This window comes from Strix aluco, chromosome 6 (assembly GCF_031877795.1).
Source record: "Strix aluco isolate bStrAlu1 chromosome 6, bStrAlu1.hap1, whole genome shotgun sequence".
Lineage (NCBI taxonomy): Eukaryota > Metazoa > Chordata > Aves > Strigiformes > Strigidae > Strix > Strix aluco.
Window position 1 is genome coordinate 26,703,222 of NC_133936.1, and position 13,188 is coordinate 26,716,409.

Consider the following 13,188-nt stretch of genomic DNA (forward strand, 5'->3'; position numbering starts at 1 on the left):
ATTTCCACACACCTACTGAAGTTAAAGAACAAAATCTTTATTTTTCAGTCAATAATTTTTCCTGAATATATTTACAAAAGACAATAAGCAATTTCAAGAAGAGAAAGAGGAAAGAATAGCTCTAAGAGCTTCCTGACCATCATATACTGACCTTGTACAGTCAATACAGCACTGCATTCATCTGAACCAGCTATGTTGGTAGCTTTGCAAGTGTAAGTTCCAGTATCTGAGTCGCTCAGTGAATTCACTTCTAAAATACATAGGTTATCTGAAAAGGAGATTTGATGTTTTTCCCCATTGACTAACTTAAGTCCATTTCGGAACCAGGCAACAGAAATAGGAGGTGAACCTGACACTTTGCATTCCAGCAATGCTGAGGAACCCAGGACACAAGGGGTTTCCTTTAGCTTTCTTGTGAAAGAAGGAGGAATGATTCGATCTGCATAAGAAAACATAATAAATCCATGGTTAGAGAGAAAAGGAGGGAAGGAATGTAAGAAAGGAAAGAGAGCATGACCAAATGAAAGTTTTTGTAAAAAATAGAAGACAAGATAGCCAACCAACCTAAAACATCAACTGATGCTGTGCAACTGCTTTTCCCCACATCGTTCTGCACTGCAAAAGTGTACAATCCACCATCTTCCTTTTCTGCATCCATAATTTTAAGTGTAGATACTTTATTGAGGAAAGTAATTCTGTATTTTTGGCTGCTGGTCAGCTCTTTGCCATCCTTGAACCACCCAGTGGAAAGCTCTGGTGTGCCTGCCACTTTGCACTCCAAAGTACAGGCGTCTCCTACAGTAACTCTCATTGGTTCTGCTTTCTCTACAATGACTGCAGGCTCTGGAAGGAGAGATGGGTAATATGTATGATGAAAACAGGATTTGATTAGTACTAGCTCTACGTATTATAGTACTACAAGATGAGGCTTACACATTTCATACTAAGGGTATCTCAGTTTGTTGGGCTGGGGAATTTTTTCAGCTCTGTTTTTTCCACCCTTCATGCTACCCTAAACTGAAGATTTCAGATGATCTCCAAAATGAATTAAAAAAAAATATTTAAACTTCTAGGAGAGAAAGGCAATTGTCTGTCCCTCTCCAAGCAGGCATGAGCAGAAGACATGACTTAGAAATCCAGTCAAATGGATCCCATCACCACAGGTCTGTGGTTCCTTTCACCCCTATCCCTGGACAACTGGAAATAAGGAACTTGAGTACTGCTTGTTGGGGACACAAGGATTCTCTGTTTTGATTGTTTTGAACTCAGGGGCACTAAATAGCGAAGTTCTTGACTTTGAAAAGATCTTTTATGAATTTGTGCTTTCTACCAACCTAGAATAGTTAAGGTAGCCATGCACTCGCGACTTCCAGCATCATTTCTGATCTGACAGATGTATTTGCCAGCATTGCTTGTCTCTGTGCGCGCAAGTTGTAAAGTTGCAATATTTTCCATAAATGTGATCTTCGTGTTTTCACTTTCTCTAATAATTTCCTCTTTATCTTTAAGCCACTGCACAGAAATTGGCTGGGAGCCCTCCACTCTTGCTTGTAACTCTACTGGTTCACCAACCACAACAGTCACGCTGTTTATTTTAGTCAAGAATTTTGGTGGTTCTGAAGAAGAAATATGCAGTTATAGTAAATACTCACAGTGTCTATGTAAAGAAGAGCAATGCAGTGCCATTGGGAGCACTGCAGAAAGCATATGTGCCAATACTTTACCTTTCAGCTTCACAGTGCAAAAACAAGTGTCACTTCCTACGTCGTTCTGTGCTTTGCACTGATATTCACCAACATCTGCAGCTTCAACATTAAGAATGCGAACGCTTGTATGGTAGTTTTTGGCTGTAACCTTATACTTCTTACTACTGCGGATTTGTCTCCTGTCTTTGTACCAGGTAACGTCAAATGGTGGTGTTCCTGAAATCTCACATTCCAGGTTAACCTCAGTTCCTTTGAGCATGTCTACTGGAGAGGGCTTCCTGCTAAAGACAGGAGGTTCTAACAAGGGAAGAAAGGAATATTTTTAGAAAGGAGTCCGGAGCTATTTGACGAGCTATTTATTATTTATAAAGGAATCTGGAGCTATTTTTGTTTTTACACAATGGGACTGCTGAGAAAATCAACAGAATGGGCAAGAACTTTCCTTATTTTCTGGACACATTATGAAATGATCTTGCAGGTAGGTGAGCATTCAGAGCTCTTAGCTCCTCTGTAGAAAAGGTAAACAGAGGGGTGACCCTTGGCAGAGAGGATACAGATCTGATTTAGCTGGTAGTATTCTCAAATACAGGGTGTAAAACTGACACCAGTTCAGGTCTGTTCTTTTTCCTTGTATTTCAGCTCCTTGATATAGCAATTCCCACTATGATCTGTCTTGTTGACAATCATAGAACGGGGGAACACCTAGCTCAGGACTCATCTGCATTAAGAACAACATGTCCCTTGTTCAGGCACTGGCAGAGGGGGTGAGGAGCATAAAGCAACAAACATGACATGAAGAAAAAGGCAGTCCTGAAATAAGAAATTAATCTCCTTTTCCTGGGGATTTCCAAGGGATAAAACCACCAGGGAAAAATAGGATGTAGACAGAGAACAAGAGGACAGCTAACCTTTCACTGTGACTTTGGTGCTACAGCTGGCCTTGCCTGCGGGGTTGTGAGCTTCACAGATGTAGTCACCGCTTTCATCAGTACTGAGATGATTCATTTCAAGCACGGCCACAGAGTCAATGAACGATGTCCGGAATTTCTCACTGGCAACAATTTCACGGTCATTTCTGAACCACACTACTTTCATCTCTGGAGATCCACTTACTTTGCACTCAAGCCGGGCTGAGTCACCCTGCTTGACTACTTTTGCTGCCTCTAGCTTCTTAGCAAACTTGGGTGGTTCTAAAAAAAGAGAAAAGTGGGGTCAGGAAGGTCTGAATTAATACTAGAAAAAAAAGAGGAGGGAAAAGAGCCAAACTGTGAGCTGTAAACACAGGGGAGGTAATTCACTTGGCAAAAAAGAAAGAAAAGAAATAGATGAAAAGACTGCAACACAACAAGAAAGAGTGCACACCTGTTACCATCAACGTTGTAGTGCAAGAGTCACTGCCAACGTCATTTGAAACGTGGCAAGTGTAGTGCCCACTCCTAGAAGTATCCACCGAATAGAGGGTTAAGAACCCAGTGGACCCTTCAATCCCAATGAAACAAGTTGGGCCAGATACAAGTTCTAAGTCTTCTTTGAACCACTTTACTGTAAAGGGTGGTGTTCCTTTTAGTGTGGCCTTAAACTCCACTGTGGAATCTGGGATGGCTTGCTGGCTTTCAGGTTTTACTAAGAAGCTTGGTGGCTCTGCAGTTTTTAAGAAAAAGAAATATTCAGTTACATCAGAAATGTCTAAGAATGAAGAAAATTAGTGAGGCAAGCATGGAGACCAAGTTTTCAGCATTAATATTAAGAGGTATAAGAGTGTTATGTTAGCATAAGATTTAAGGTATTTTCCCAGTATTCATCACAAATAAGAAGTAGCAAAATTGTTTCAAACCTTTCACAGTCAGGACAGCACTGCAAGAATCATTCCCAGCAACATTAGAGACACTGCATGTGTAATTTGCACTGTCTGCCAGCTCTAGATTAGCAATCTCAAGTGACATTGTGTTCTCATGGCACAGGCTTCTATATTTTGCACTGTCAGTTATCTCTTTTCCATCCTTAAACCATTTTGCAGTAATGGGGAGTGATCCAGAGACTTTGCATTCCATTTGGATAGAAGATCCCAGAATGGTATCCTTTTTGGTTAGCTTTTTAATAAATGCAGGAGGAATTGATTGATCTGCCCAACACGAAAAAAAAAAAAAAAAAAAAAAAAAAAAGGCAAAAATACACTGGTTACCTTCTTGCCTATCTTTCACAAACAGAGATTATAATTTTTTTCATTCCCTCCCTGCTGGATTGGTGAATTTGACAAATGACAATACAAACCTAGCACAGTCAGAACAGCTTCACAGGTGCTACTTCCGAAGTCATTTTCAACCTTAAAACTGTATGTACCACTATCCTCCTTTGATACAGGTTCAATCCTGAAACTGGCCACATTGTTTTCAAAGCTCATTGTGTAGTATCTACTGGGCAGGAGCTGTTTCCCATCTTTGTACCATCTTATTCGGAGCTCTGGTGTCCCGGCCACAGTACACTCCAAAGTCACGGGGTCTCTTTCAGTGACTTTAAGTGATTTAGCCTTTTCTATGATCCGTGCAGGCTCTGAGGTATAAAGTGTATAAAAATGGCAGTTAGCTACACAGATAGGGGACTGACTTTCCAAGTACTCATCAAGGATGAGCTTGAAGGGTCACACCTTGTACACACCTTGTACAAAAAGCAAAGCAAAGCACTTCTCTATGCCAGACTCATTCTTTGCCTGGCAGGTGTATCTCCCTCTGTGGTTGAGGTCAACATTGGTAAGTTTCAGTGTGGCCACACTGTTCTCAAAGGTAATATGGTGGTGCACATCGTCTTCTAGTATTTTCTCATCTTTTATCCATGATACAGATAATGGTTGAGCACCTGCTATGACGCACTGGAATAACGCAGTACCTTTCAAAATGCTAGTGACATTCTCCAGCTTCTTGACAAAGGATGGTGGTTCTATGGTGTGAGGTTTTGTTTGTTTGGAACAGAAGTCATGGAAAGGGAAAAGGGGAAAGAGAGATTATATAAAGTCATCCTGGTCACTACAGTTTTGCTAGGGGATGTAATGTTTGGGGTATGCTTCCTAGAGGACTGACCTTTCAAGCTGAGCCTTGTGCTACAAGAACAGCTCCCACCTTCATTTGATATAATACACTGATATTCACCAACATCTGAGACATCACAGTTAGTCACGTTAAGAGTAAATACTGATTCTTTGGTGGAGATGGCATATTTCTTGCTGCTGAACATCTCCTTATTGTTCTTCAGCCACTTGACCTCAAACGGAGGAGTACCAGTCACCTCACACTCGAGTGTGGCCTCCAAACCCTTCACTACCTCAGTGGGACTCAACTCCCGAACAAATGTTGGAGGCTCTATAAAGAGGAATGAGAGGAAAGTAGATAGTAACCTTTAATGGTTTTGAGGGAAGAAGTCTCCCCTACTCCATCACCCCAGCTATGTGGCATAGCTGGATGATGACAAGATGTTCAAAACCAACCTTTTACTTTCAGCTCGACGCTGCAGCTCTCACTACCTGCATCATTGTGGGCTTCACAAACATAAATCCCACTATCCGACACTCTGGCTTGAGTGACTTTCAAAGTGGCTAAACCGTCTATGAAGGAGACGCCGTACTTAGCTTGGTCAGTTACTTCGTTCCCATCCAGGTACCATGTGACATGAATCTCTGGTGTGCCTACTACCTGGCACTCAAAAGTGGTGGACTGTCCTTCACGCAAAGCTACTACAGAAGTTGGCATCTGAATAAATCTGGGGGGTTCTAGAAGACAGACAGAAAACGTGAGGCTTTATAATAGTCAAGGTGGTTTAAAGAAATACAAGGGTTTCCTACCACTCCCCCCGCCAAACTGCACAAAAATATCAGAACCACAAAGATGAGAAGAACATTGGGTTGCACACCTTTTACAAACAAAACTGTTTTGCAAGTTGCAGTCCCCACATCATTGCTTATCTGACAAGTGTAGTTCCCGGAGTCAGATGTTCTAGCTGAGAAGAGCTCCAGTACACTAGATGTGTTGTCCTTCCAGACAGATCGATTAGCTCCGGAGAGGAGCTCCTGGCTGTCTTTAAACCACTTTATCTGCAGAGGAGTAGAGCCTTTCACCAGTGCTTTGAACTGAACCCTAGCATTGGGCACAACCTCTTGGGACTGGGGTTTTTCCACAAAATATGGCGGTTCTATAACATGTAAAAAGGAAGAAAGAGGATTACTCCGAGACAGGGGAATTCCAAAATTATGAATGAGAGACCTAACACAAGACAAAGAAGGAGCTCAAACCTTTGACTGTTAAGAACCCACTGCATTGGTTGCTTCCTGCCTTATTCGTTGCTTCACAGGTGTAAGAGCCACTGTCTGTGCCTTCCAGTTTATTGATTTCCAGAAATGCAGTATTATCATGGAAAGAGTATTTGTGCTTTTCACTTGCTGTTATTTCTTGGCCATCCTTGTACCACTGGATACTTATAGGATGTGAACCAGACACTATGCATTCCAGGTGGACAAAAGATCCCTTAATGCTGTCCATTTTCTTGAGCTTTTTGGTGAATTTAGGTGGTATAATGAGATCTATCCAAGACAGAGTAAAAAGACAAAGTATGAAATTCAGCCTTGATGGTGGCAGATGTCAGCTCAGGAGAAAAGATTTTGTATATAAAAACAATGATAAAAGAGAGAGCCCATACACACCTAGGACGTTAATACTGGCAGCACAGCTACTGCTCCCAACATCATTGTGAACCTCAAAAATGTATTCCCCGCTATCTTTCTTTTCTGTATGAAGCACCTTTAGGACTGAGACAGTATCTGTAACGCTGATCTTATATTTTGGACCTAATGTCAGTTCCTTGCCATCTTTGAACCATTTGGCTGTAATATGTTTCGTTCCTGAAAATTTACACTGCAAGGTTGCTGGGTCTCCCTCAGTCACATCTATTGACACGGCCTTGTCCATGATTGTAGCAGGCTCTGTTGTAAACAAGGAGATAGAGTGTTAAGGGCATCTGTAAAAATCACAAGGCAACCGTCTGAGATCACTGCAAGCCCTCAGGGTAGGACCAACCTTTGACAGTCAGCAGAGCAGAACACCTCTGAATTCCTGCCTCATTTTTAGCCTGACAGAAATATTTCCCATCATGTTTCAGTTCAATAGACCTCACCAGAAGAGTGGCAACATTGTTCACAAAGGTCATTTTGATATTGTTGTCTTCAATCACTTCATCATTGTCTTTCAGCCAGGACACAGTGATGGGCAAAGAGCCTTTAATAGCAGCCTGAAACACGACTGTGCCCCCTCGAAGGGAACTAATGTTTTCTATCCTCTTCAGGAACTGTGGGGGCTCTGACAGGAAGAAAGTGATTGTGTAAATACATGTCTGGTGCATGACAGTGTAGCATGGAAACCACACTGGGATAACAGCATGCCAGTGGCATTCTGCACTTTGCACTAACCTTTCAGTGTGACCTCCGAACTGCAGAGGCAGCTCCCAACATCGTTCATTACTCTACACTGATACTCTCCAACATCAGAAGCATCAAACCTGAAAACGTGGAGGCTAATCAAAGATTTCTCAATGCTTATTCTGTGCTTCTTACTGCTCCGCACAGGTTTATCATCTTTCACCCAAAACACTTCAAAGGGAGGTGTGCCAAGCACCTCACACTCCAAAACCACATCAGAATCTTTCAAGACTTCCATGGATTGAAACTCCTTGCTAAAATAAGGTGACTCTACAGTGCAAAAGAGAGAGTGCAGTTTGTATTAATCATACTTTTGAAGCCTGTAAAACTGCAGAGTTTAAAGAAACAAACTGTGGATGGATGTCACACACACCTTTGATTGTAACAACACTACTGCAAATATCTTTTCCAGCATCATTTTTGACCTCGCATATGTATTCCCCACTGTCTTCAGTCTCAACCTCTGTAACATGGAGTCTTGCCAAGGATTTTGCAAAAGACATCCTGTATTTCTCACTCTCTTTTAGCTCTCTATCATCCTTGAACCATGTGATTTTAATCTCAGGAGTACCAGTGACTTCACAGGTCAGTTCTGCATATCCGCCTTTCTTTACCAGATGGGTTGGCTCTAGCTTCTCCTTGAAGGCAGCGGGTTCTGTGGATTTAAGAAGAGTGTTCAGGACAAAGAAGGCAGGAAAGAGCGCCACTGGGTCAACCCAGCATCTGAAAGTTTAAAAGAGAGTAAGAACGCAAACCTTTTACAAACAAGTTTGCACTGCATGTTACTGAACCAGCTACATTGGAGACTTTGCAGGTGTATCTTCCTGAGTCTGTTGGTTTGACTGCATAAAGCTCCAAGTAACTTGCTAAGGCTTCTGTCATAATGTAGCAGGCTCCTCCTGTCACCAGCTCAGTATCACCTTTAAACCATTTCACCGTCAGTGGTGTTGTGCCTTTAAATGTGCCTTTGAAACGTACGGTTGATGCAGGCAGTACATCTTGGGACTCAGGTTCTACAGTGAAGCTGGGTGGCTCTAGATTGCATTGAAAGGAAACAATTGCGAAGAGTAAGACACATGACCTGCACTTTGGGGAAGAAAAGTATTATCACATGAAAATAAAATACCAAGAAATGTGAAACAAATTGCCAAACCTTTTATAAACAAAGTGCTACTGCTCTCTTTGCTACCAGCAGAGTTTGTGGCTCTGCAAATGTAGACCCCAGCATCATTTGGATCTAGGTGTTTTATCTCCAAAGATGCAGAGCCTTCTGCAAAGTGTACTGTGTACTTGGCACTTGAAGTGATCTCGGTGTCCTGCTTAAACCAAGAGACAGTCATTGGAAGAGAGCCTGAAATTTTGCAGTCTAGGCGGCATGAGGTGCTAATGATGCTGTCAATATTCTTCAGTGGTTTAGTAAAGAAGGGAGGGAGAGTGCGATCTGTTGAGAGTGAAAAAAATGAAAGAAACCAACACATGAGCAACACAGGCATGCAGTTCTGCTTCTGGCTCTGTTGAGCTCAGAGCAGAGTAGCGAGGTTCTTTGCAAAGAGTCAGTACCAACCTAGCACAGTGAAGCTGGTAGTACAAGAGCTGATGCCCACATCATTGGATATCTCAAAGGTATACTCGCCACTGTCCTGCATTTCAGTAGCATAAAACTTCAGCTGGGCAATATTATTTTTAAAGCTGATCCTGTATTTTTTGCTGGCAGGTAGTGGCCTTCCATCTTTGAACCATTTGGTTTTTAGCTCTGGAGTGCCTGTGACAGTGTACTCCAAAATGGCTGGTTCCCCTGCTGTTACCTGGATCATTTCAGATTTTTCAATGATTTTGGCAGGTTCTACAACAAAATTAAACAACCAGTGTTAAGGACAAAAGGAAATTGCTCTTCCTCTCAGGCAGAAGACAATGTGGGGATCACAGCACTACTCCACTGACCTTTCACTGCCAGTTCACCAAAGCAGGACTGACTTCCTGCGTCATTCTCAGCTACGCAGGTGTATTTGCCACCAGAGCTCAGCTGGACACCAGTAATTTGCAGTGTTGCTAGACCGTGTTCAAATGTCACTCTCACTTTGTTATCATCTTGAATAATGTCTTTGCCCTTCATCCACATCACAGAAATAGGCTCTGACCCTTTCACCACAGCCTGTAATGTAATACTGTCTCCAGCCAGAGCTGTCACATTTTCGATTTTCTTAACAAAAGATGGTGGTTCTAGTTCAAAGAAAAGAGACAAGAAGAAATACTCATCTGCTACCACATCATCCCATGAAATATGTTGCTTAAAGACAGTTTTATGAGACAGTACGTGCAGTACATGGCATAATTCAGCTAAAGAGGAGGCAAGAACAGCTTCATTCCCCAGCTGCGAGTTAATGCATGGCCTTTAAGGTCAATGATGTCCTTCAAATTCACAAGTTTGATGCCAGATAAGAATTAAGATATACACAGAATTTTAAGAGAAGAAGAAGACGTTTGCCCTCCGCACCCTCCCTAGCCACCCACAAATCCAAAGAAAAGACATTTTAAGAAATGAGAGGTTCTTGCCAATCCCTTCAGTAAGTGGAGTTTTCTCTCTCCCACTGACCTTTCAAGATGTATGTTGCACTGCATATGCACTTCCCGACTTCATTAGCTATCATACACTCGTATTCACCAACATCCGCACTATTAAATGAGGACACCTCCAGAGAAATAACAGCTTTCTGAGAGGTCAACCTGTATTTTTTACTACTGCGAATCTGTTTCTTGTCTTTGTACCAACTAATCTCAAATGGTCCAGTGCCAGCAACCTCACACTGAAGAACGGTGTTTGTTCCCTTCACTACCTCTGCTGGTTCCAGTGTTCGGATGAAAGATGGAGGCTCTATAAAAGCAGCGAGAAAGAATTAGTCAACCATGCCAAAAAAACAGGAAGGAAAGGGTTTTCTCAAGAATGTGACTGGCAGCAGCAAGAAGAACAGACCTTTGACAACTACTTCAGTGGCGCAGCTGTCACTTCCAACCTCGTTTACAGCTTCACATGAGTAGCTCCCACTGTCATCAACTTTCATTTCCAAAATATCTAACACAGCCACAGAATTGACAAAGGACATCCTGTGCGTGTTGCTTTCACGGATTTCCTTATTGTTCTTAAACCAAGTAACCTGGATTTCAGGAGACCCTTTGATTTTGCATTGAAGGCGTGCAGAGTCACCTGGGGTCAGTAAATAAGATGGATCGATCTTCTTCACAAAGGATGGTGGTTCTAAAAATGGGAAGAAAGGGGAAGAAAAGGGGAAGAAAGGGGGGAAAAAGGGGGGGGGGAAGGGAAAAAAAGGGAAGGGGAAAAGGAAAAGAGAAAAAGGAAAGAAGGCTGAAATACAAAGCTTTGAAAGATTGGTTCCTAGTGCAAGAACAAAACATGACTTCAAAAAAGATCAGCATAATCTTTGCTGAGCTGCAGTTCTTGTGGTTTCTTCTTGACCTCTTCATCCATCTCTCCTCTGCATACAGGAGCAATTCTTGGATCTGGCTGGTGAAAGCAATATTGAAACCACACACAGTGCACTGGAAGGCATCAGGGAAAATGAGCAAGAGGTGAATAGACCTGATGGCAGGTCTGAGAAGAGTTCACAGCATGATTTCAGCCCAGAGAAATTTTTTGCCTGCAAAATAAGAAATGGGGGACCCAAGAAGAGCAAAGGTAAAGTGGGTGTAGGACTAACTTACCTCTGACTGTGATGCTGGCAGAAGAGGAGCTGCTTCCTGCCTCATTTGAGGCAGTGCACACATAATGGCCTGAATCCTTGAGTTTAGCCAGAGGAATTTCAAGCGAGGCTATCTTGTCTTCAAAGTAAATCTTATAATCTTTGCCTGGAGGGATTTTGTTTCCATCCTTTGTCCACCCTACTGTGACTTTCCTGTCTTCATCTACCTGACATTCAAGATGTATTTTTTTATTGACTGCTGACTGCACTGACTGCAAAACTTTAATGAAGTGGGGCTTGTCTATAATGACCATTTCAGCCTGGCAAATGTCAGCCCCAAACTTGTTGGAAGCTTTGCAAGTGTAAACCCCTCTGTCACTGGTGGTGAGATGGGAAATTTCTAACACATGTTTATTTTCCATTTTGGAGATCTTGTGGTGGTCTGAAGGTGAAATGGTTGTGCCATCCTTCTGCCAGGCGACGTCGATGACTGGAGTCCCCGAAACAGTACACAGGAACTTGGCACTTTTGCCCACAAAAGTAGTGATAGATTCAGGTCTGGTAAGAAACGTTGGTGGAAATGCTTCTGCAAAACAAAGGGGTTCAATGTTATCCAGAGGTGAGGACCAGAGCTTATGCTCTCTCTCCATATTTGCCAGGGACAGAGAGCAAGAGGGGCCAGTTTGTCACTGGACGCTCTTAAGCAAAAGAAGCCAGCAGTAAAGGAGATAAGAGGTGTTAAAGATGATGAATTTTGGCTTTTGGTTTTGTACTTCTGGGGTCTGTATATTGCTCCAGAGCTTGAAGGCATTTTGAATGTCTGCAGCAATGTACAAAATAAAGGAAAATAAACCAAAAGGCAGAACTTCTTCTCCCAAGACTGACATGTTTGCACACTATTCCCTCAAGATGGACAAGTTTGCATGCGTTTCACAGTTTGTGCGTCTTTCTTTAGTCTCTAGCATCTGGCACTTAGCAAAGACCACATAAAGACTCCTCCCACAGAGAGAAAAGTTGGAGGAAAAAAATCATCATATACTAAAAGCCCCAAAGTGTTTTTTTTAAAAGAAAAAAATAAAAAAGGAGAATTGTATAGCTCTCAATAGACAAAAAAGTTTGCAGATTGAAACAGCTTTAAACCCTCTTTTGATTGTTTAAGAAGATCTATTTCCCCAGTCACACAGAGTTCCCATCTGGCCACGTCACACAGATGTTCAGGTACGTGTAGCTGCATAGCCTGTCTCACAAGTATAGCTGCAGCATAAACATAGGGTGCTAGGATAATCACACAGTGATTATTACACCAAAGAAATCAGATTTTAAAGTGTATGTTTTCTTGTTGTCTGGAAGTTAAATCTTCTTCAAGAATATATTCACAAAGCAATCCCATTCTGTTGATGATCTAGTTCCTCCCGCTCTTTCCCCCTTCCTTCTTCCCTTCCAAAACTTCACACTGATTCCCTTTTTTAGGTACAGAAAGCAACTAAAAGCAGCATTCTCAAAAATTAATCCTTCTCTATGCTTGTGCCTGCCAAAATTAGGTATGGATTATGTACAACAATGGCAATCAAGAGCCCTACCATAAACATTTGTAAGTATAGCAGTGAAAGCATTACAATATACCAAGATATTTCACAGAGAAGTGCTTGGAAGTCTGTACTTACCAGTTACTGTTAAAAGGGCTGTAGAGCTTACACTGCCATGCTGGTTGGAAGCCTTGCAGCTATACTCTCCACAGTCAACAACCTGAGGCCTCGGGATCTCCAATGTGGAGAGGTAGTTGGAGGTGCGAATGGAGTATTTGTCCCCATCATATATCTCTCGGCCGGCTTTGTACCACTGGAACCTGACATTGGGTGCAGTCTCTACTTCACAGGTAAACTTGGCCACATGATTTACAGCCACCTCCAGAGATTCGAGCCTTCTCCTCAGGATCGGTGCAACTGAAATCAGAAGCAGAGAGTAACATAAAGCCCTGCCTGCTGACATTTTGAAAAGAAACAATGAAGTGACTGACTGAAAAAAAAAAAAAAAAAAAGGTGGTTTATTTGCAATCCACATAAAGTGACTGTAAAAGAAAAAAAAAATACCTGTAAGAAATGAAAGCAGTACCAGGCTCAGTGGACAGACAGTGTTACAGTGCATAATGACATCAGGAAACACAGTGATGATACTGAAAAAACAATGTGCAATAGCGATGCAGAATAACAATGTGATACCACACTATCCTGGCACTATGAGAAATTATGGTGTGAATGAGAAATGGGGCTGAAACTGTGCAGTGATTTTAAAGAGTGAGAGAAGGTGCAGCAGTGAGAAAAGTGGGAAG

General features: G+C 42.1%; 1 protein-coding gene across 1 annotated transcript in view; it reads right to left on the reverse strand.

Annotated features, from left to right (window-relative positions):
• Nucleotides 1-13,188, reverse strand: part of TTN (titin) — a 242,809-nt gene that overhangs the window by 174,477 nt on the left and 55,144 nt on the right. The window contains exons 46-70 of the mRNA XM_074829250.1: nt 12,524-12,802; nt 10,882-11,445; nt 10,136-10,417; nt 9,758-10,036; nt 9,106-9,384; nt 8,729-9,007; nt 8,318-8,605; nt 7,920-8,198; nt 7,538-7,819; nt 7,156-7,434; nt 6,767-7,045; nt 6,394-6,672; nt 5,986-6,273; nt 5,607-5,885; nt 5,185-5,466; nt 4,781-5,059; nt 4,362-4,640; nt 3,978-4,256; nt 3,541-3,828; nt 3,069-3,347; nt 2,615-2,896; nt 1,725-2,003; nt 1,335-1,616; nt 565-843; nt 152-439 (exon numbers count right to left, since the gene is read on the reverse strand). Of these exons, the coding sequence (XP_074685351.1) occupies nt 152-439; nt 565-843; nt 1,335-1,616; nt 1,725-2,003; nt 2,615-2,896; nt 3,069-3,347; nt 3,541-3,828; nt 3,978-4,256; nt 4,362-4,640; nt 4,781-5,059; nt 5,185-5,466; nt 5,607-5,885; nt 5,986-6,273; nt 6,394-6,672; nt 6,767-7,045; nt 7,156-7,434; nt 7,538-7,819; nt 7,920-8,198; nt 8,318-8,605; nt 8,729-9,007; nt 9,106-9,384; nt 9,758-10,036; nt 10,136-10,417; nt 10,882-11,445; nt 12,524-12,802 (7,311 nt within the window). The remainder of the gene's footprint in view (nt 1-151; nt 440-564; nt 844-1,334; nt 1,617-1,724; nt 2,004-2,614; nt 2,897-3,068; nt 3,348-3,540; nt 3,829-3,977; nt 4,257-4,361; nt 4,641-4,780; nt 5,060-5,184; nt 5,467-5,606; nt 5,886-5,985; nt 6,274-6,393; nt 6,673-6,766; nt 7,046-7,155; nt 7,435-7,537; nt 7,820-7,919; nt 8,199-8,317; nt 8,606-8,728; nt 9,008-9,105; nt 9,385-9,757; nt 10,037-10,135; nt 10,418-10,881; nt 11,446-12,523; nt 12,803-13,188) is intronic.